The sequence below is a fragment of the Fringilla coelebs genome, assembly GCF_963513975.1.
Source record: "Fringilla coelebs genome assembly, chromosome: 4".
NCBI lineage: Eukaryota > Metazoa > Chordata > Aves > Passeriformes > Fringillidae > Fringilla > Fringilla coelebs.
In genome coordinates, this window is record NC_140032.1 from 37,039,334 (window position 1) to 37,064,224 (window position 24,891).

Genomic DNA, 24,891 nt, shown 5'->3' on the forward strand with positions numbered 1-24,891 from the left:
AGAAGAATTCAAATCTGAATATGCTCTGATGACAGAAAGAGGAACACAAACCATACTCTGCACGTATGGGATGCAGCACGTGAAGGTACATTAAAATTCCATTACTCACTGTAACAAAGTGTCCTTCAGTCTATTTGCAAACACAATTTTCTCCCATTTTCAAATAATTGCAGACTGTCAGAATGAGATGAAGTTGCTTTAGCAAGACTAAAGGATCGAATGGTAGAAGTGTCAAAGGTGCTTGGCAGCTATAGGTATTCAACTCAGGTTTTGTTCATCAGCTTAAGGATGACTTAGCTGTATTTTTAACATATGTCCTTTTGCAAAACAAAACTCTGTTTGGTCAAAGTCTAACAACAGACTTCAATGGGGAAAATGATTTGTTGATAACATTTTTGCTGATTGTAAAATCATTATGTAGTTACTAGCAGGGAACACGTTACTTGGCTACTTTCAGAGATAAGCTATTTGTGCTTGCTCTGACTTCTCAATTCAGAACATGATGACCTTGTGACATCGCTGCAATCAAAAAAAAGTTGTTAGGAATGCCTCCTAAAGGACTCAAAGAACGAACATTTAGAGAGAGAAAGAATGAGTAAACAAACCACTCCAATTTGTTCTGAACTCATGTATACCTGAACGCATAGCATCTTTTTGAATGCTTTCATAATCATGCCAGTCCTTCCTTTTCAGGCCATCAGTCCAGGTAAAGAGCTGTCCATCTCCCAGCCCCAAAGGAAGTGTCTGTGAAGAGAATAAATAAACAAACAAATAAATATACACATACATAAGTGGTTCATGTTATTACAGAGGAACCCTCATAATATGGCAGTAGCTATGTGCAGTTTATTCAATGCAAATATTGAAACTTTACCATGATAAATGAAGTTATTTTTCTAAATACTGTGAGAACACACAGTGAATTTAGTTCTTGACAAACAATTATTTGAAGTATATCAAACGTCTGGAGCTTAACATTTCTCTTTTCAGCAGTGTTCCGATATGACTGCTTGGCAAGAAGCTCATGGAGATTAAACGGACCACTTAAACCGAACAGGTTTCAAAAATGCCTTATCCTTCAACACATGAAGGACTCGGAATTTTTTCTTTAAAGTATCACTCGTGCAAGACTGGAGTTGTAGTTACTTTGCACTTTACAAAGTTCCCCTTTTATTTTTTGCTAAGTTTTATTTTAATAGCTGCTACTAAGTTATTGTTATTCACACAAGGTCAAAGGACTGCATCAAAGGCCCACAGCAAAGGAGTTCTCAAAGCACCTTCAAATCCCGTAGATCTTCACAATAAGCAGTAAGGGTAAAAATACCCCAAAACACAGCCCCACAGAGTACCCAGAAAAGAAACCCCCATACAATGTGTAGTTGGTAAGCTAAGTTCTCCCTTCCAAACTACAAATTCCTGAGTAAAGATAAACACTGCTTTTAGCTTCTAAGCAAGATTATACTCCCAGAGCTCTTTTTCCCCCCTCTCTTGATTCTTTCTGCTAAAAGCTAGTATTTTTATGAAAATTAAGAATCAAAGAGTACAATTACAAGTACACGAAACATAGATAAATTGCTAATAAGAATAACATGAAAACTCTAGCTCTGCTAATTACAGGTTTAAATCAGTAAGTTGTCCAGAACAAAAGGCATGTATGAAATGCATGCTAGAAATGCTCTCAAAGTTATGAGAAAACACACTTGAACAGCACTTCCAGGGATACAACATCTGATCAGCCTTCTACCGGGAAACACTGAAAGCCGTACAAAAATCTCCTGCCTGTGTAACAGTGAAGCTTTGCTCTTCATGTCTGAAGTTTGTAAACTTAATGAACACTGGATTCACCCATCCTCTCTTACTGAATTTACACCACTGGCTGCACAGAACTGGATGGCACTCACTGACTCCAAGTGAGATTGTCCCAGTGTGCTCAGTTAGGGTTTCTTTTTTCTAGGACTGACAAATATTTGCCAAGCTACATGATGCAGATCTGGTTGCTAAGCCAACCTTAAACTGGGTTTCAAAGGCTTTTGGATTTGTAAGGAAGAAGTTAGGAATAACAGGCATGACTGGCTACCTTCAAGCAAAGGATGCTAGAAATCCTGGCTGACAAAGATTTATGCTGAAAATATCTGCATTTGGTCAGCTGAGAATGCTGGATATTCAGGACAAAGTGCCGTGAGCTCAGTGCTCTCCAACAAATCCTTGAAATACTGAGGAAAATCCATCACACTCGGCTAGTATGGCCTACATTTCTAAGTTTTAGTATTAAAGGCAACTTATATTACATAATGCCAAACTGCAATCTAGTTTGTTTATTCTTTTATTACCACTTCTGCAGACATTTTCCAAGAAACTACTGTTGACATATATGATAAAAGTCAGAGGTTCACGCATAAAAGAATTGAAGAACTTAATACATCCTGATAAAAACATATCAGGTTATCAAAACATCTAACCTTTCATGTTATTAAAATGAAATCATTAGTTACAATAATTTTTGAGTTCAAACAAGGCTAATGTTCTAATAGTAATATGAAATTGTTTGGGTTCTAAAGTCAGAAGCATAAGGTAGAACACAGGCTGCAACAGCATTAATCATGATTCTTAGGCACAAATTTCTAAAATAATCTACTCTGAAGCAGTACCTGGTTCTTTAAAGTCAGACCCAGACAGATTCACTTCAATTAAACTTGCACCCTTCTCAGTATGGGCACAGCTGGTGTGAATCACTTGGAACCAAAAATGAATGACTATTTAAACTAGCAAAAGCAGGATAAAGTTTACTTTTGTGACCTTTTATTGCTGTGCTAGCTTCTTTCCCTAAAAGTAGTTACTTAAATGGCAAGTTTGCAGGACACTGAAAGAAAGCTGAGGAGCAGAGTTTACAGCTGTTTTCCTGTTATCTATTTGCATTTTGATGCCATTACTCTTTAAAAATATTAATTACATGTAGCTACTTTACCTGATAGCATTTACAAGTCTAATGTACCAGGAGACTCTTGCAAGCATAATACGGTTAAATAAATATATCCACTAAAATTAATCTAGCAAAAGGATAAATATAAATCTAAATAGCATATGATAGACAAAAACTAATGGAAGTCTTGCTGTGGCTCATATTTTGGAATGGTAACATTGTCCTAAGAGGAAAGAGGAAACAAACCACTGTATTGGTGCTATTAGAAGTTCCAGTTTAACTACTGAGAGTATTGTTTGGATTGCTGGAATTTCTTTTTAATAAATCCCTTAACTCCCTCACATTGTACCAAGGCAGTTTTTCAGCTCTAACATCCTTTCAGTGTAAGGGGAATTCAATAGAATGCCCTCATGTGTCACTTGGTAAAACCAGTATTCAGACAGCACCGCCTCAATGCTGACTGAGCACTGTACCCCTACAGGGACTGGACTTCACAAAATTCACTCTGTGTACGCTAGTTTCACCTGTGCAGTGAGCATGAAACACGGCTTAGAAAGGGATGTCGAGCTGCACAGACAAACTCTCTAGGAAGAGCAAGAGTTTTGCAGTGCAAGTTCTTTAGCTCTGAAGAAATCTGCCTTCAGTCCCTCAACTAAGTATCTCCCTTCTCAGCGACTGAAGGATGTTTTTTTTTTTCTTTTTTTCCAAGTTGCTATATTGTTTAGCAAGACACAAAAGAACTTGAGAAAATGGGTTTCTCTTCTTCCTACTTTTACCTAAGGGTAAACAAATTGCGTTTTGAAAGACCTTAAAACACATTTTCTGGAATCTTTTAAAACTGCTAAAAGGCTCCATTGTAAAACTCTAAATATGTTTCCATGCCTCTTTTACTCAGATGATAATGACTGGAAGAGCTCCGAATTCTAAAGCATTTCTAACTGTGAAGGAAGGAAAATAAAAAAAATTGTCTTCTCCCTACATACTTTTCTTTCTCAGTTCTCCATCTTTTTTTGCTACCTTGAAAATTTAAACTGTTTTCCATGAAACTAGAAGCAGTTTTGGCTTAGTTATACACAGGCTGACTCCCTGGTGTAATGGCTGGATAATAACAACCACCAAGTGTTGCTACTTGAAAAAATGCATACAAGAAAGCCCATCCAACTCTACATCAAAATGACAAGTTCTGAATATGACATCAAAAGATGGAGTGTGCCAAAAAATCTGGATTCTGAATTTTTGTTGAACACATATTTAACCATAAACTGATGAATTCAAGTGAAATAAAATTAACCGCAACACATAGGTACAAATGCTAAAGAAGGCAACAAAAGAAATTCTTCATTTTAGGGGTAACATATAAACAGATCAAAATTATTAAATTTATGCTATAAAATGCATAATGAATTCAGCACAAAAATGTGTTTAGGTGTTTAAACAAATGACCAAATTAGGTTGGGTTCCAATCCATAAAAGAAAAAATTTATCAAGGATTATCATCTCTCTGTAGGCAAATTACTGACCATACATCATCGGAGACATGGGATTCTGGAAATACACACTTGCTATTTGCACATCCTGTTTTTATGTACTTGAATGGCAGCAACACTTCATGGATAGTGTGAAGTGTTAGTTCTACGTGTGCCTGTAAGAGCATTAGTAGTCTTTTGGTATACATAAGGGCCTTAGAAATGGAAAGCATAACTTCAGAATATTATGGCTCCTTCCTACACATGAAGTAAGGCTTCTTTCTGGTGGAAAACAAGATATGAGAAAAGAGAAGACTCAGGCACACCTTCCCTGCTTCTCCCCAGTACCTCATCCTAACACAAAAGTAAAGTTTACATATCTTCTTTACTGACATATCAACACATGTGGTTGAGAAACCAGCTCTGCTAAGTAGCTGAAACATACTCAGCTACATACCCCTCCAAAATATTTCTGTGCGTCACCCAAAAATAGCGCAGTCTGCCCGTACAGCCCTTAGCCTTGACCTCATGAACCATTTTCGTCATTACAGAACTACTGCAACACCAAATATCCCACTGCATACAAAGTGTTGGATTTTGACTGACTGTCAAAAAAATCCTACAGCAATTTATCATCCAACCATTTGTTACATGTAGTATGTGCCTCTGAGTTACACATTTTTAAGTGTTTCAGTCCAAAAGGGATTACCCACCTACAGGAACATTACATACAGCATCTGCCTTACTATTTCATTTTCACATTAACCTCAAATCTTTTGGGATGCAAGACTGATACAGTACTACATAAACTGAGAAGACTCTTCTCCTCCAGAGAAAGCTTAACATCTGGTTCAATTACAGAGAATATGATAAGCACAAAACATAGAGCCATTACCAAAAACTCACTCACATACTATTAGATCCCTCAGAGAGGAAAAAAAAAGCTTTTCTACTTTGACATTTGAAAGCTTGAACTAAGAAACAAGTGCCTTCATTGAATAATTAATTTATTTTTAATTTCACTCTGTGGAGGCAGACAATTAGAGGGGACTCGGGCAAGGGAAGAGGATATATCAATGGAAATGCACCTTTACAAAAAAAAAAAAAAAAAAGAAAGAAATTACAGACTTACTTTGAGCCTGAAGATTTGCTCACTGGCTCTAGGGACATTTTACTAAACACCAACACATAATTGAATACTGCACTAACAAAACATCATATAATGATCAGCATAACCACTTCCAATTGTTTAATGAATTTTAGGAAATAATCTTATTTAGACATATGCACTTGTTCATACTCAGGAAAAGATACACACGGGAAATAAAGGCGGTGAAGAAGTACTTAGACACCTTTGGGGATACTTCAGGAGAAGCATAAAAATAACTACTGTTTGATTCCTCTTTGTTCTTGGACTAAAAGCTTCTGAATAGTCTTTGTAAACAGTGTTTTGTAAAACACGTAATTCACTACTTTTTTTGTACCCTTCTACCACAGATCATTCTCAGGACTCTAAGTTCTGACCAACTACTCTGATCAAAAAAGACAATAATGAAAGAACCAGAACTCACCAAGCAATTAAATTCATTCCTTCACCAAAAAAAAAAATTAAGGATAACTTTTTAACAAATGGTGTCACTGGGTGTAAGACCATATGTTCATTATATACCTGTTGCAAAATCGCTATATGTTCATTTACCAAATTTCTCCTCTGGTATTATCACAAGTATATGAAGACAGAAATTCTCATGAAGCTTCCTTCCCAGCAGTTGGAAGAGTCATGAAAACAATTTATTTTGAAAGATTTCCTCTTTTCCTTATTATGGTACATCTTGGCACAAGATCACCAAAGTGAAATCTTAGCACTACGGCAGCCAAATCTGAAGTCAAGTGCTCAAGCAAAACCCATTCCAGTGCAGTGAATGGGTGAGGATATTAAAGATGAAAAGCTAAATATCATTTCCCCTAATGAAGTGCTTGATGTAAGGCAGCCTGATCACTGGAAAAGGTGCAAACACCAAACATCACACTATCTCTTCTCTAGAGATGAGATAGTGTGATGTATGATAGTGCTTAAGCTCTGAACACTGCCTGTGTGGCTCTCCTGTCCAGTATCTCTTCAGTGTTAGACTGAAAAACAAAAAAAGCCCCATATCTTAACTGAGATCTGTGTATAAGTACCACACACAGGGAACAGGTACAATACAGCCCTTAAGTGCCTTGAAGCTCCCATCACCATAAAATGAAAGTATTAGATGTAGCAATTTGGATCCACCATGAATATTCCCTAAAGATAACAGGAGCAGGCATTATTTTAGCCTGGCCTAAAAAATATCAGCTGATGGTTTTGAAGCTCCATGTTTCCTTTCTGGATCCTTCTCTGGGATTCTGTCCCTCTAGGTGGGGAGCAGTGGCTGCAGTACATGCAGTGGCAGGCTTTGGGGTGGGCAGCAGCTGCCCTGCACAAGGGGGAACCCAATGTCTCAATGCCACCCACAGACAGTTCCCACTGGTCCTGCTCCCCTGCTGGGCAGCCACTACCTGCCAAAATTGATGCCCATCAGAAAGGCACTGATGATGAAGCCAAGGTTGGCCAGTAAAATGTAGGGAACTACTATGTGCTATCAAGAAAAGATGTTAAAGGCTCTAAATCTAGACTATTTCAAAAAGAATGAAAAAAATCAAAATACATTGCAGTATAATTACTACCGTTTATTTTTATTTTTACTCCATTTTTATGTACCTTTAAAACGCTTTAAAAAATGTGAATCTGAATTGTTTTCCATATCCTTGGCTTGGAGCCATATAATAGAGACTTCAGGACATGATGAATTTCTTCATATGCACAGATTTCCTGTGCCACTTATTTGCTATGCCACAGCAAATAAGTGTTCATTGCACTGACATTTACATTAGTAGAAATAATTAGCCCAGCACATCAGAAAAAGGGCAGCACTTGATTTAGTCTGTGACATCTGAATGACTCGAGGTTATTTCATTTTCGAGACACTTATACCACACTTTTTGTGCTTGGAGATTCTAGACTATCATGGACAACGCAGTAGCATCATGCCATCAATTCCAAATCAAAGCTGTTAATAATGTTATTTAGAAAATGCCAAGCTCCCCAAGCATTTCATTACAGAGACTTTTATAGACAGGTATAAAAAAAGCTGTTATTGCTCCACTATGGTTATATATTTCAGGTCACAAAACTGCAGCAAAAAAGCTTAAGTTAAAACATGAGCACAGAACTCCAGAGGAGTTTGTACTCCATATCTGTTGAATATGAAACATCATGAATTGCCAAAGGTGACCTACAAAGTCTGGAAGTGAACCCTGGCTTTCCAAATGACACAATTTGAACTGACTGTAGGACAGGAGGTAGAGTCTAGTCTCAAAGGATAATAAAGAAAAATTAAAATAATAAAAACAATAAAACAAATATTCCACAGACTATGCAACTCCCATCTCTTTCTACCTGCTGACAGATTTGCTCAATAACTAAAACACCTAAACCTATATTTTCTTGTTTTATTTTCACTTGTGTCATTTCCAATTCAAGGAAAAGAAACCAAACTCAAGTAGCACAAGCATTTATGATGGACCTAAATGAATACATGCTACCCATGCTGACCATGTACTGCTTTCTCCATGCCTTCTTTTTTAACTGAAGACTTCTTTGACAGCACGATAGGGTCAGCTTGCAAAAGAGCCTGCATCCATATTGGACTATTCATTTTCAGGAAGTTAAAAAATCATACTTGAAATCCTGTTAATACTACATTTTTTTAATAACTACCTTTTTCAGAAATTATTTTTAACATCAAAATACCTGAAAGGGGTTTGAAGAAACTCAGAAGGATTTTTGCCAGTATTGTTTGGTTTTTAACCAAAAAATATCTGTAAGACTACTCTGATGAACAATAAAAACAATGGCTTTGAGTGAATCCTGGAAGAGTTTATTATATGCTACATTTCTGAGGTGTTTAATGATATGGCACATGGATACAGAAAATTTTAAGTATGTTCCTTTATATAAACAGCCTTATTCTCCTTAAAAAAACCAAAACAAAACTGAAAACCAACACAATACCAAATCACAAAAATCAAAACAGAACTCTAAGTTCATGGAAAGAACCACATTGTTAGTAATTCTGTAATTTCTAGAAGGCTGAATAATAGATCTGATAGTGCTTTTTCTTAATAGACTCTTAATATACATATTTTTCCTGAAGCTTAGAAAAATGTCTTTAGATTTTTACTATGCTGTCACCCTGTTTTGCATTGGCTACAGCACTAATTAACATAAAAAGTGCTTTTCCAGGATTCCAATGTCAGGTGTTTTAAGCAGGAATCCATATCTTGCTTTATCTGCTTAGTGGTGATTAAAAATCTTATTTTCTTATGATAACTTCTGATGCAATTTGCCTTTTCATTTCCTTTATTATAAGAGTATTCTCTCTTAGGAAAGAGAATTTAAAAACAATGAAGAATGTTCACTACAGTTAGCTTACCTCTAATGAGTAAAATTCAACTTATGTGTTGCTTCATGAAGTAACAAGAATAATTTCAGAAGCATCTTTTTTTTTTTCCCCTCCTCTCGTGCACCTCTTATAAAAATATTAGTTGCAGCATAACTGGAACATTGTTCAGATCTCTGTGGTACAATTGATAATAACTCTGCAGCAAAACTGAAACCACTGATCCAGCAGACCCAGTAATACTAGAAAAAAGATATCTACCAATTATTGTTGCTGATCAATAATTTCAGTAGAAATGGCTTTTTTTTTTTGTTGTTTACATTCTATTATAGGAGAAGCATTGTAAGAGAAAGGTCAGATGCAGAAATGAACTCTAGCCAAATATGCTACCTAGAATGTTTTAGCAGAAATTAAAAATCTGTTACAAAAAAAAAAAAAGATAGATTAGTCTATACTTTTAACTACAACACAAGGTAGAACTTAATTTGACACCTTCAAGTATATGTAGAAACTAATAGTATTCCAGGAGTAATTTTTTAATTGTTCAAAAAGGAAAGTACTAGATTTTTGAACAAGTATTTTAATGATCTTTAAATTATAATCTCTACAGTTGTATGACCATACAATGAAGCAGCTCGGCATACAGGTGAAATACAGTGACTTTATTTTATGCAGTTGTCTGCACATTTTTAGAAACAGTAGTGGGAAAATACTGATTTGTTTGAATAGCATTTTTAATGTTTCTTGCTGATCTGTTCCACAACAAAATTAATGTTCCATAAGCACCTACGTGGAGAATACTCAAGCTTCTGGCATTAATAACCAATTTTTAATTTACAGTTTATGTTACATTGGATTTAAGAAAAAACCCCAACGCTTAGTTAACTAAAGTAATGAAGCCATGTTGGAAAATAATTGCACTTTAAGGAAGACCTTAAGCTAATGTGCACAAATGAGAGAAATCACTCTTATCAGCAGGCTTTCTGATGCTGAGGCATATGCATTAATACTTGATCTCTCAGAATTCTTTTCTTATGTGGGCACTGGATAGTAATTTCCATTGTCTAAGAGATTTTCAAACAAAGTCCACAGGCTGCTACAGAAAACAAGCCGATTAAACATGACTGACAGGTTTACATTCCTGTTCAGTCATCTTAACACAAAGCTGATAAGGAGACCTCTTGCAAGGTCTTTGGAAGCATGACAATTTCTGTGCTTTGCGTGAACTCAATGCAGATTTACTGAGACCAAAGACAGTCTTCCTAGTGCTTCCAGCATAATGAAGTTTGCGCCTAAAGGAACTCAAATTTTTGGTGGTTGTACACTTTCACAGATGATCATGGAAGTCTGAGACTTGTCTGCTTAAAACAGCTCCTAAGCTCTGAGCTAAAGACATTGTTTAACTTCCCTATGTAAAGTCAGGTTGTGTGTATATTGCACTTTTTTTTCCAGTCTGAACCATACCTCTTTTTACGACTATTTTTAGTTTTTTGGGATTTTCACTTTATTTTTTGTTTAAGTCTAATTGTGCTTTCTCAATCTGACTTAGCTCCATAACTTTTACATACTCAGTCCCCCAATCATTACCTTTTTGTAGGAATTTTTAAGTCAAGCTATTCCCATGCTTCCTTCTATTTATTGCTAACTCTCTAAAAATTAAGTAAATTGAGGGAGATTTTAGAAAATAGCACTGTTTAATATACTCCCTTCATGTGAGAAAAAGTTTTTCACTCTTAATTTCTAGCAACGGAACAATAACAAAATGATATAAGAAATATCTTAACATATTAAACCAGATTAGATTTGGCTCACCTTTCAATGAATCCAGTCAATTGCAAGAACAAGTAAATTAATAACACCAAAATAAATCGACTACTACAGAAAATTCAAAGGATTTTTTTTGTGAAGTTCAACAATCAGTTGCAGAATAATAAAAATGTACCTGAAAGTTCCTTTGAGGTATAATCTCACCCCATCTCAGATTTGGACTGGGTATACCTAAATCATATCTGCCCTTGCCGATTTCCAATAGCAGAGACTGCACAAGCAATCAAGGCAATTTCCTTCAATACTTCATTATTCTTGCAATTAGGAAATTTCCCCTTTCATCTAACCTGCGTTACTTGCTATAATTTAAGCCTTTCATTTCTTTGTTCTTTTCACCGGGGACAAGAATAACGTATTTCCTTTCTAGCAGCTACATTTTCATGGACATGAAAATTATTTTCTCTCCTAGATTAAATGTTCTTATTTTTTCAACTGCTTCTTAGCTCTTATTGCTGACCCTGAAATATATGAAACTTTGAGAACAGCATTACTTTGTTAGTAATTGGATAAGGCTAAGAACAGCAAGTGTAAAATGCTTATTAAAACCCCCCAAGAAACCAACAAGGAACATGATTACTAAATGGATGAAGAACTAAGACAAATACCAGGAGGCTACATTTCCTAAAAATAAGCAAGATTAAGTTATTTACTGTAACATGCTTTTGCCCTGAGAATAAAATAGCCTTGCATGCCCATGTTGTGCTTCATGAATACTTCATACTTCTTATCCAACCTAATACTATTTATGAAGCAGCAGTGAATTCTCTTAATTAAAGTAGACAAATGACTGAAATGTTAATGAATAATCAGATAGTCAAGATTAAGTTATGTTATAACCTAAAATGACACTGAAATTCAACAGGACTCATATACTTAAAATTACCAAACCACTAGCAATTTTGATCAAACACATCTTGTACTTCTGGTTATGCCTGAATAAATGCTGGGTTTTTCCCTAGCAGTGAGAGCATATTTAAAGAATTCACATATGCAAAGAAATCCATTCCCATGAACAAGAGTAGAAGGAGGGAAGACTTATGAGAGGTTCAAATTCAAACAATGACCTCTTTTTTTTTTTTTCTCTGAATGAAGAATTTTGATATTGGACAAACCGATGACCTCCTCTGTCTAATGCCATTAAGATGACCTTTCCATTTTATGCCAATAGTTTTCAATTAAAAAACCAATCACAGTATATTTCACTAAAAGGAGTGCTGTGATTAGTTAAATCTAATTTTATCAACAGCCAAAATGTGAAAAGCATATTAAAGTAAGGTGAACAGCTTTGATTGATACTCTGAGTTTTAATTTCTAATTCCTCATCTCCCACTCTTTTGGTAGGAAATGAAGGTTACACATCATTGAGCAGTGTAAGCTACTGTAACTCAAATGCAGCTTCAAAGATTTGACCTTCAATTTTTCTCCCCCCTCTACTGTATAGACACCAAATTGATAGGTCTGGAGCTATGAGGAAAGTTTTCAAACATAAAATCCTTTTCTAAAAAAACTCACAACAACCAGTGAAGATAAGCATTAAATTTAATCATCATCGTTCATTTGGAAGAAGATATATATATACCTTTGCTATGGACTACTTATATAGATTTTGAAAAAGTCCTCTTTAAAATGCAAAACAGTTCTTTTCCAGTGTGAGTTCACTTCCTGAGTCAATTAAGATGTCCAGTTTTTCAAGAACTAGGACCTATCCCATGTCCAAAGCTAGGTATTTAAATTTGTGTTTACATAAATTAATATAGTCATCCTAATTTTTATCGATACTCACACCTCTTACAGATGCTACCTTTAAGGTTTGAGAATGCTAATGTTAGTTACTACATCCAAACATCTTGTACTTCAGACCATCCTGTGGCTTGCACCGAGGAATCCATGCAGAGTCTGTGCACAGGAGCCATTAAATGCTGCAGAAAGCATGGCAGCCAGAAAAATGTTACTACACTCTCCCCCTTGAGAACAGGAGGTGCAGCAGGGTGTGACAGACCCTTTTGATGACCCCTGTCTGAGGGCCAGCTCCCAGGAGGCAGACCCTCCTGCAGCCCCTGCTGGGTCACAGCTGCAGGACCAGTTAACCCCGGCCCCGCGGAAGCTTTCATCCCAGCAGGCTCTCGCCTGCCTTCAGGCTGGCTTTCACCAGGCCTGGCTGGGAGCTCAGGAGAGTCTCCCTTCTGTCTCTGCCAAGTCTCTATGCATAAACATAAAACACTTTTATTCCCTTCACACTACCTTAGCTGAACTCAGTGTCCTTATGCTCCCCAGCAGAGCTGATACCCAGCCATGCTTCAGTGGCTCTAAGGCAAACTCCAGGGCTCCCTAAAAGACCAATTCTCTCTACAAGCAGGGCCATTATTTCCATGTACACACTGAGGAAAAATTATATTATGACAGCTACCACCATGAAGTAGCTGTTCTTTAAAAAACTGACTTTTTACTGATGACTGTTACAATTACAGGGATTAATATTATTAGTCCCCCTCTTCTCTTAGCTGGATATTTCAATACTGAAAAAAATCTTTACTTCTACATTCCTCAGATCTGGGGAAGAGTCTAAAAGGAAACACATTAAATTTTCAGTTTAATATATATTAGAATCCATGGAGACATTAAATTTCACTTTTCATCTATGAATATTAAACATTAATGAGTTTTCAGGTACAGAGATATTAAAGTGAAACTTCAGAGAGCTATGACTTAGCTCGGATACAGAGAAAGAAAGTTCACAAGGGAAGCTAATAAAGGTCAAAACCACAGAACTACCATAAACCAGAGCATAAAATAGAAGAAAAAGAGTAATTCAAGCAAACCTGATTTTAAAGGGGCTATTAAGAATTGCATACACATTTTCACAAGCAGAATTTTCATGTAAAACACAAAGAAATGGGAAGCAAATACATAGTTCTATTCTTGTATATTATTCAAATGGGAGAGACGACAAATCTTTCTTGAGTGACTTGATAACAACTTGAGAAGGAAGACGACTAACCTTAATTTGAAGAATTCATGAGCACAAACAAAATCATAGCAATAGCTGCATCCAGATCTCCCTTGTTCTCTGATGACTCCTGTTCTGGAGACCAATGTCTATAGCTATAAATATAATAATGCAAAACCCCAGACAAACAGGGATTACACAGAAAGGTTAAGTAATATGCCCTGATTGCATGACAGTACACACAAAATACAAGGAAAGAAGTATCTAAGAATAAACAGGAAAGCAAAAGATCACAGGTCAATGAAGTGACTGCTTATTTTTTTGTATATTTGTAATTTATCTTTCTTCCTCTATCATTCATTCATACACACAACCCCTCCTTACAGGTATAAAAGCAGATATTCCCTTCCTCCAGCCCAAATATAAAAATTTCTAGTTATAAAAGAAAAAACAACCTGGGCAATATTTAGAGACATTTGGCAGAAATATAGTGAGGCAAATTTAACATTAGATCTTCCATAGGAAAAAAAAAAAGAAAAAAGAAAAACAACCTGAAGGCACAGCTCTCCTTAACTTTAAACAGCAAATAGAATTGTTTCCAAGCTGTATTCACAGATGTAATTCTGAGAAATCAGTTACAAGCATATGATGGCTAGCACAGCACATTCTGAAGGCTATCAATAGTATCAATTTAACTGAAAATTTTCACTTCTAAAAGTTCTATTTTCAGTCTGATAGACATCTTTTCTATTATCACGCTGATATACAGTGTCTTGGCACACATACCATACGAACAGCTCAACAGTAATTTGCAAAATATCTCAGAATTAAATTTAGAGACATATAACAAGGTATTTTTATTACATTACAGCATCTACCACTGTATTTACAGTAACCAATATGCGTACCTTCAAAAGACAGGTATCAGTATCTGTACTTTTAGATTTTAGATAAAGCCATTTGAAGATGCCCATCAATTACATAAACTTGACCAGGTCATCATGAACTCTAGATGAAACAAAGCTCTGACAGAATTTCCCTCCAAGTGATTTTCTGAGCAGCAAAATCTAAGTCCCCAGAAACACCTGTGCACAGTCATGTGCCTCCCTGAGTTTAGACTGGTGAAGCCTGTTAAAACTCTTATTGCAGGTGAATTATCAAACCCAGTCAGGGTGAAGGAGAAGGAATAAACTGAAATTGTGCACTTAACTGTGCTCAGCATGAACCATGTTAACAGAAAGAAAACAAAAGAATTTAATTCTGTTACTAAATTAAACACCACCACCCCTGCATTCATACTAACTGCAAATCTACTGAACAGAAGATTTCTTTTCAAACAGAATTTCACAGTGGAAGCAAATCTTATTCAGCTTTTACCACGATCAAACTGTCAGAAGTATTATGAACAACAGTTGCAATTAAAGTTTTATTGTAGATACTTCACTAGGGCATCCCTAGTTAAGAATCAGTTAAGTCTGCAGTGCTCAGCAGCAAAACCTAATTTTTGCCCAGATGTGTTTACAATTAAAGCAAATGAGGAGAGAAATATAGGCATGAGACAATATTATTCAGCATGGAAAACTATGTTTTTAGTGCACTATGAACATAACTTGTGCTAAATTCAAGAATCTGTCATCACATAAAAGGATTTCCCTTTTAATTTAGGAGTAGTTACATTATTTCATAGAACTGTACCTTCTGCTCCTCTGAGGCAACACAAAAGGAAGACCAGGGTTTAGACTGAGATCCATGGACTAATGAGAACTGGTATTTGAAGATCTAATAAAAGAGCTGGGGTAATCTCCAAACCACTTGGGGATTAAAATTAAGAAGAGACTGTTTAATGTTTTATACTAGGAACAAAAATGAGACATAGTCAAGGCAGTAGTCTTTTCCTTGTTCTTTGTCAGTTCTAAGGAGAAAGAGACAAAAAGGATTGGGATGCTAATGCTTGAACAAATACTCAGTTCTATGGGTCAATAGAAGAGGTTGTATGTCCCTGAAAACGTGGGGGAAAAAAATCTTAAGTTTTCGATTTGTCAAACAAGTCAAAACTCCAAACAAGATCCTACTACACTATCCTTCAATCAGAAATAACTCCTTAGCTTGCTGATTGTTCTTGTAATTGGTCTGGAAATCTTAAGACACAATTTTCTTCATACAAACCATTAAACACACCTCTTGGGTTAAGCCAGTCAACCAGATCCATGGATTCCTGCCCCTCCCCAGGAGCTCTTTATCTCATTCATATGGACATGGCCTTGATGACACCAAACTACATTGTGACAAAAAGCCTCATGTCACTCTGCTCTTCCTGGAGAATATGCATGCTTTGTCTGTCAGGTCTGCATTTGACCAATTGCCTGTATCAAGCCTATACAGCACATGCAAACCCAAGAAAAAATGAATCACTTGGGCAGTGCAATTTCTTCCCCATGACACATCCTAACTTGGAGAAGTCCTCCATCCATTCCTTTCTGGAATGTAAACAGGCACCAGTCCTGTGCCCACAGTTTCATTGGCATAAACTGCTCTGTATTCAACTACCATTCATTACTGATTAAGGCAGTACTTGCCATTCATCTATGCTCAGCCATTCACCTGTCAGATAGCCTGTGTCTAGTACCACACATAATAATTTAAGAACAGTTTCTTTTAATGTTTCTGCCACCCAATTCCAGTTCAACACACCATTCTCACTAAGAGTGAGAATATTTATCCTTAAGCTGACCTGAAGAGGAATTAAGAGCTTTAGGAGAAGTTATAACCTTGTCCTTCTCATACCACAGGGGGCAAAACGTCCTGCAGTTATTGCTAACAATTTCTTCTGAGATTAAAAATAATCTCTATCTAATATCAGTCTCTGCAGCAAGTGCAACTTAAGGAATTCCTTCAATAAGAAATTCATATAAAGCAATTCATTCAACTCAAGACTCATTCAATTTCTCCAGCAACTGGCTGTAACTTGTTTTTAATCTAATTATGTTTTCTATATCTCTTTAAAGAATGGAATGGATCATCCTTTGATTGATCACCAGGTTCCCATAGCTAATGCACATGTAGAAAGGAAAAATTCACTGCAGAAAAAATCTTTTGGAAGAATTTAATCTGAATTTTTATTTACACAGAGCTTTTATCTTTTTCCATGAATTTATATTATCTGAAAAACTGTGAAATCAGACAATCATAATGGGATTGTTATGAATGCAATATTGAAATATTTTTCACTAACACTGTATCTTAGTTACTATGGTGGCAAGTAATCACATTACAGTCATCTTTAAATGCTTCACAGTTGTTAGAATTAATTGATACATTAGGAAACTGCACTACGTAAGGTCCTTTTAATACTGAATATTTTGGCAGACTGCCACATCTTCCCTGCGGTTAGGGAGACCCAGACCCAAGTGACCACTCTGGCCAAACCAGGCACATCCATGGGCCTGGGGCCAGTCCCCAACCCACAGGCAGCCTGCTCATCCCTGTGTTCCTGCCCGGCCATCCAGGCTGCATCTCACCCCGGCTCTCCTCTGATCCTGACCCTGCCACCTGTGTGCTGGTGGTCTGGCTATGTCACCAGGACCCCAAAGAGCAGCCTGGCCCTACAGCTGGGCACTTGCTGCTCCTGACCATTTCTACCTCAACAATATCACTGGCTTTGCCAAGTCCAAAAGGCCTGAGAGCACCTGCAGAAATACATAACTCACCAGAAAGCTGGGGGTACATTATCCTCAGAAACGTACATCGCAAACTGCGTTGTTATATAACGGTAATTAATACGTAGAACAATAATGACTGAATTAATGAATTGTTACATAACATGAAGTAAAGTCAGCCAGACACTTAACAGCTGTGGCCACCCAACCACCACCAGAGGACCACCCTGGTGACTGGGAACTAAGGAAGGTCACGAGTTCCCTCCAGGAAGCTGCTCTTCAGGCCCGGGAGCCGTCCATCCACACGGAGGGATATCCTGAGGGATAAACCCAACACCCAGCAGGGCCCAGAGCTGACCATCTGCTCAAGTGGCTCGTTCAGCGCTGCCTCAGGAGTGCACTAAGCTTTGCCTGAGCTAAAGCAGGGCAACAGCAGATGGAGGCCACTTTTCTTTGGCTTCTGAGTTTATGATGACCCAAAGGCACCTCTGGTGAAACCACATAGGCAGCTGACTTCTGGATCTGCAGCAAGTCATTGACAAGAAAAACACCATACTGTTCAGGCCATAATGCACTTGGTTAAATTAATGCACCTGAAAAAAAAAAAGCCATGAACAGCAGCCTTTCTTTGAGGAAAATACAAGGCTACACTCAGGCAGTACTATGTACTAAAAAGCAAAAGAAAGACCAGATATCACAGAATAAGCTTGCCATAACACATCTCAGGCATATAAAGGGTGGAAAAAAAGGTAAAAAAACCCCAAAAAACAATAAGGAAAGAGAAAATCATGAAGAAAAATAATTTGTACCACATATAAGTCTGAAAATCAGTACTGAAAAAAACCCCTGTCCTTTATCAGAAAGGTCCAGAAAACAGAGATATTAATAAATGAGGGACTACATGAAAGCACTGATAAATGATGTAATTTGTTGCTTTTAAAAGGGTAATAGTCTGACAGAGTGGATTGCAGATAATAAAAGGTGACAGGCTGTACACTGCAGTATACATGCAGTGCAGCAGGACTTTTAAAAGTGCTTGGGCAAAGGAACATGCCTTTTATAACAGAGAACCATTAGAACAATCCGTGTCACGCTTTTGTCCCTTACCAGCTAGCCCACATATATTTCTGCAGCAATTATCTCTTAATTATCAATTCACATCCAGTGTTTTCCATCCAGATGTCTTGTTTTGGAAACCAGGAGCTGCACAGTTAGGATCCTGGCCACTCTGTAACAGTTGGTTACAATTCATGGAAGCATCAGTAATTTGAGGCATTACCTGCAATAAAAGCAGTGCTTGGACAAAGTATTAATGCAAACCAGTCAAATATCAGCTGTGAAATTGCATCATCCAAATTCTCTGTTCCAAAATTTACATGTTAGAAAAAAATCTTAAAAAAAAATTGAAAAATGTAAAACTCTTTCATATCTGCGAAATACAGTGGACTGACTTAATAATTATAATTACATTACCTGTAACTCTCCTAAATTTCAGTGAGTCTCAAATTCAAACCCTCAAAATGCCTGCTGAAGAGACTAGAGGTATTATTATGGTGTATAGCAGAGCACCGAGCAGCATACAAACAAATTTTCATTACTGCAGTTAGTTCACAAGGTTTGACTCATGAGTTGGTATATTTCAATTCTGGCACAGTAAATACACAAAAGAGACACAGCAATATTACCTAAAATGGTAAAAAGAAATAAATCTGTAAAAGAGTCTTTGCAGACATAGGAATAAAGCCCACATTGTCTATCACTTATACACAACTACATAGACTGCTTAGGATAGGATGCTTATAAGCATGGAATGCTTATTTACTGAAAGTAGAGAGAATTGAATTAAAGTGCCAAAGGTGTTTCCTATACCTTCCTCTTACTTGCCATACCCAATATCAGACCTACATTACCCTAATGTAACAAATATGACAACAATTCAATCACAAATACTGAAGTAGTACAGCTACTATAGAGTTAAAAATGTATGCAGACAGAATAAAATCTTCATGGTCTCTACCAGATTCAAATTACCATTTTATTGTTTTCTGTAATCTTACTGTTTTGCACAGTTTAGTGTAATAGACACGTCTGTACACATCTGTGTGAAAGTTGTGACCCTAATTTGACATTACAGTTGCCTCTGGAAAATTGTGACCTATGTTTCAAGAATATATAACCCATGAGAAGCTGCCACAGGTAAGGTGCTGACAGGTTATAGGAATGCCTGTCACCTTCGTGGATGGCTTACACAAGTGTCAACAGTGGTGAATGTCATCTCAACATAAGGACTTGACCCTTAAAAGAAGGTTTTGCTAATGAGCATTTCTGAAGTGACGTTGAATAGTGAGTGTCAGAAGAATCCAGAAAAAATTATATTTAATAAGGTTTTTTTTCTTGCTTAACCCACCATTACCAAAGAGGATCTGTATGTGCAAGGAAAGATGTGCCTTTGAGGGCATCTGGTCTAAGGAAGTGAGGAGAGAGGACAGACAGACAACCTTACTATGTGTTCTCACTTCTCGTGATGATCTAAAACTTTCATATGCCCTGAGCCACTAATATTTTTTTGCAAAGCCCACGTTCTTTATTTTATTTAACAGAAAAATAAAGCCGTATAATCACTCAAAAAAATGCAATCTTATGCCACTGAAAGTAAATTCATTTTTTTAACAAAAGAAAATATATTTTTGCTAATGTTTTAAATTTAATATAATACTTCAGCCAAACTCAGAAGATGTAGAAATTTATCTTAAAACAACTTCATAGTTGGAGTAAGAAAGCTTAAGTCTTGACAACAGTAGTACTGGAACACAGGTACTGATGACTCACATACTCTTAAAAGTTTTTTCATGTTTCCTTTGTGGCTCCTCTAAATAGCAAATTTCAATCAAGTTTCACAGCATTTCAACTGCACCCAAGGGACGAATGTTACATCTGTGATACCATCCACACGCTTTCCTTATGCATTTGTTCCTATGACTTTTGACTCTATCCTTGTTCAACAAGCTGAAAAGGACTCTTTTGATCACAAATCTCTCTTGAAACTAATTACTGCTTGGTGAATACTGTGCTTTCTGAGACTGCAAATATTTTTAAAGTCAAATTGCAAGGGATGGATTTTTTATTATTAGAACAGTTGTCGACTTTGTTTTTCCAGAGCAGATACATAATTAAAAAGCAAAACTAAGGAAAATTACAACCACAAACATAGGCATAGCATTTAGTCAGACACTATGAAATTTCAAATGCATCCAGAAAGAGAAATTCTCATAGGTCAGAATGAAACCTGATTAATAGCCCTCAGAAAATAGCCCTCAGAACCCCATTATTTTTCTTATATGCTGAGTATCTAATAAACTCACATAACAGTCCTTGCTACCTTACACTGCAGAAAAGCACCCTGCTCAGGGAACGTGACTGATCCAGAACGTGGAGCCCACAGAACAACAAAGTAGAGCCACTGGCTCCATCTGTTCCCTAGAGCAGTACACTTTCTTTGCACAGATGGGATGAGTGGGACTAAGGAAAGAGAGTTGAATTTCCAGCTGAACTCATGGAAACAGATTCCTTTTAAAATAAGAGGATGTTTTCCACTGACACCATATGTCATGTATTGATGTCATATATTGAAAAATAATGGGCAAAGAGTTCTCTCTGCCCAATCCAAATACTCAGCTTGAATTGTAAGGGTATTTTTTAAGTACCTTTCTCCCAGTGCTTTTAAAATCGGCTCTTGCTATAAGGTTTCTCAGCTGTGCTGACATTATTTGCTATCTGTTGTACCCGTGAATGGGTTAAGCTTGATGCCTGAATGCTATCAAATGCTGAGGGAATGTGTGGATGAGGGACAATGGGGCAGAGATACCAAGTCATGCATTTCAGCGTTCAAACACGCCAGTCAGATTGTTTAAAGGAAATATGTTGGACCAGAATCCTGAGGCTACAAGAATAGCCAGAAACCCCAAGGAGAAACAGCTAATGCTTCTCTCCTTAGGCTGAGGATTTTGGAATAATTCAAACCAACAGCCCCGTGATCACATGGCCGTAGACCAGGCCTTAACATGTATGGACTTGTTATGAATGATGAATTTCAAAGTGTCATATATTATTGCTGCTTCCCTCACATAGTCTCTTGAGTTCTGATCAAATTTTGATTTTTATCACTTTTGTCCTTCCTCAAGTCAGGTTAAGTTTCACGTGAGAGTGTGTTTCTTTTAATTAAAATTGGGTAACACTACGTCACATCATATTGCAGAATCCTCTCTTTCTGTTTGAATAAAATTAGATTAACAAGAATTTATTTACAGTTACTTTTCAGAAGTGCCAAGAAAGTGAGTAAGTGATAGAGTGGATTTGGAGCTTTTAAACAGGAGCCATAGCTCTTGTTTACTTAGCTCCATAGCTAAGTAAATAGCTTAGCTGCTAATACCACTTTGGGCTGTGACAATAATAATTATCAGATCTCAACCTCTCCACCTGCTTTTCCTCCAAATTTTCTTGAACACCTCTGAGTGTCTTACAGCAGCACAGGGTTTCTGTGCAGGTATCAGGACAGCTAAACTTGTGCTCTCACTTCCACTGGATCTGGTGAGACAAAGAGCAGAATTCAGAAAATGTGCACTGAAACATGACAGTTAAAAGCTTTATTTGACATGACCACTGTTTTTCTCTTAAAACATCTTTTTACTTTAAAAAAAGTGTATTAATTATGTAACAGACCTACATTACCCTAATGTAACAAATAATTTCAGATTGCTGCATGGATATATTATACACACTATATATAATATACCTATGTAAGATATATATATAGAGAGAGTGTATATGTAATAATTTTCAAATTATATCTGACCTTTGTTTATGGTGAATTACTTATTATAGACTATCATATTGCATCTTGATAGATTTTGTTAAAGGCGTGAATACTTAACTGTAAACTAACAAAAATCTACACATGCTTCTGGAACTATAAAATACACATTACAGCTCTGCAGGAACAGATGATGAACAACTGCATTTTAAAACTAAAGGAGGGCAGCTTTCTCCTGTTACTAAAAGTCTTATACAATGTGACAAGTACATGACCTTTCAAAGATCATAGGATGTTTAGGGTTGGAAAGGATTTAAACACCATCTCATTCCAACTCCCCTGCCCTGGGCAGGGACACCTTCCACTAGACCAGGTTGTTCCAATTCCCACACAGTCTGGCCTCCAACACCTCCAGGGATGAAGCAACCACAACTTCTCTGGGCAATCTGTTCCAGTGCCTCACCACCCTCACAAGAAGGAATTTCTTCCTAAAACCTTATCTAAACACACCCTCTGTCACTGTAAAGTCATTACACCTTCCTATCATTAAAAGCCCTTGCAAAAAGTCTTGGAGTGGAAAGATAATGAAGTGTGAATATTGCTGATGCAAAGAATGGGTATTTCTAGAATAGCAAGCAATCATAAATCTACTTCTCCAGTATAATATATATTAATTGTACCAGCTTTCAGTATTTATACCAGCTCCCATACACATCCACATTTGCATTTCTGTGTATGTGCTTTTGTCTAAACAGACAGGCTAAGGAACGTATTCCTTCATTGTGTCAGATTTTTAATTTTAATTTCATACAGTGTCAACAGGACACAGAGAACTATTATTGCCAATATGGTAAAATCATGCAGCAGAATACAGTTCACTGGACATGCTCAGGTCTCTGGAATGACATCTATCAGGTTCTGAGTCACAGCAGGACCTAGCAGCTAATTGTGTGACAGAAAGTGAAAGGATATCTTCAGCAATTCCCCTGTGTCTCACGAGCATTATTAACTCCCGTAATGCAGTGGCAGAAGTAATGAGCAGATCACGTTCCAGAGTGGAGCCCAAATGTAGTGGGTGCTCCAGAAATCAAAGTGGAAATAAAAGGGAGAACAACAACAACAAAAAATGCCCTACACACGTTGACAGTACAGAAAACATATGGAAATGTTATTTCCAATTGAAATTTATCTGTCATTGACCTAGAAACTGTTATTCCTACTCCTGCCATCATCCTTAGCAATATTCCAACTAATGTGTGAAAATACATGACTATGCATGCAGATATGGTGATAATTTTTTCCTCCATTCGGGACCCAAAATAACACAAAAGAAATTCCAGACTGCATGAAATGGAAAAAAAAAAAAAAAAAATTGCAACACAAAACATTTTGAGGTCAGGAGTGTCAAATTTTAACCTTCCAAAACCAATTTTCTTCACCTCTGTTCTGTTGCTGTACATCACATTGCTTACATTGCAATCTGAAACATAAAATCAAAATATATTTAATCAAGGGGATTGTAGACTTTAAATACTCATTCAAAAGTCTTAATTTAATTCATATGATCCCCAGATAAGACCTGGATGTCACAATCCTATCTGCAGTTGACTACATTCTCACAGGCTTATACCTAAGAAGATAAATAAGAGAAATACATGATGTCTGGCTAATACAATTTGACCTGTCTGAAACAACCTCTAGTATATTTTAAACTGAAAACACTGATATTTTTTGCGTGTTCATTAATGTAAATAATATGCACTAGCAGTTGTAACAAGAATTGTAGAAGGAGCAAATACAAATGGTGAGTGAGTCATTAGTGTCAGGGCAGTAATTTTTTTTTTATAGTGTCTGAAGAATTATAGGAGGAGATAAACTGCACTTGAATTTTATTGGTTTAGGTCTTTCGGTCATAATCGCTGTACCAAAAACTCAGTGATGCTGAGACTGAAGCATGTGATAGAGAGTACATCCATAATCCTTTAAAAAAAAATTCCTGAAAGATAGAGAACTGAATAGGCTGTACAGCACATAGGTCAAGCTCTCAATAATGAGTTCAGCTGCTTTAGTGGCTGTTGAGATAGATTAGACAAGCTTTTTCCACAGGCTTAAAATCATCAATATATACCACTTTCTTTATCAGAATTCTGCAGGTGCCTTATTTCCTTCTCTGATAGCATTCCTATACTCTCACAAGAAAATAGTTCTAGTCTTAGCTGTCAAATTCAGAGTGACTCACACCATTCCATCAAATGCAGATTTTATGTAATGAAAATAAATTATTGTTGTGGAAGCTCTACATTTAGAACTTTGGAGTCTTTTGATTTAAAACAATTCACTTGTTTATCTCAAAGGGATTTTATGATCATCGAGATGTTTTTCACATTTCTAAAGTCTTTATATTAAAATTCAGCCTAGTCTGAAAAGTTACATTTGTTAGAATGAAAACAATGAGAACTGCCAAATGCATCAAGATTTCTATATTGAGAAAGAATTCCTTATATTAATAGAAGAAGTTAATTATAGGTTCTTTCACTAGTTATCTTCCCTGATCTTTTAAGTCCTGTCCAAGATAGTGGAGAAAACACTTTAAGAGTTTAAAGAATAAACACTTAAAGAGTTTAAACTCTAATACTTAATTCCTACTAACATTAGCAGCAAGAAGCATCAGTCTACCAAACTGAGAAATAAAGGACAATAATTTTTAGGGATTATATGCGAAATAAAACTTAAGACAGTGATACCATAAAGCTACTGAAAATGGCTATTGCACTTGGTTTT

At 36.5% G+C, this 24,891-nt stretch overlaps 1 protein-coding gene across 1 annotated transcript in view; it reads right to left on the minus strand.

Annotated features, from left to right (window-relative positions):
• The window catches only part of GALNTL6 (polypeptide N-acetylgalactosaminyltransferase like 6), a gene marked incomplete at both ends in the record, with an annotated part of 430,944 nt that overhangs the window by 269,880 nt on the left and 136,173 nt on the right, over nucleotides 1-24,891 (minus strand). Inside the window, one exon of the mRNA XM_084204418.1 lies at nucleotides 636-744. Within this exon, the coding sequence (XP_084060544.1) occupies nucleotides 636-744 (109 nt within the window). The remainder of the gene's footprint in view (nucleotides 1-635; nucleotides 745-24,891) is intronic.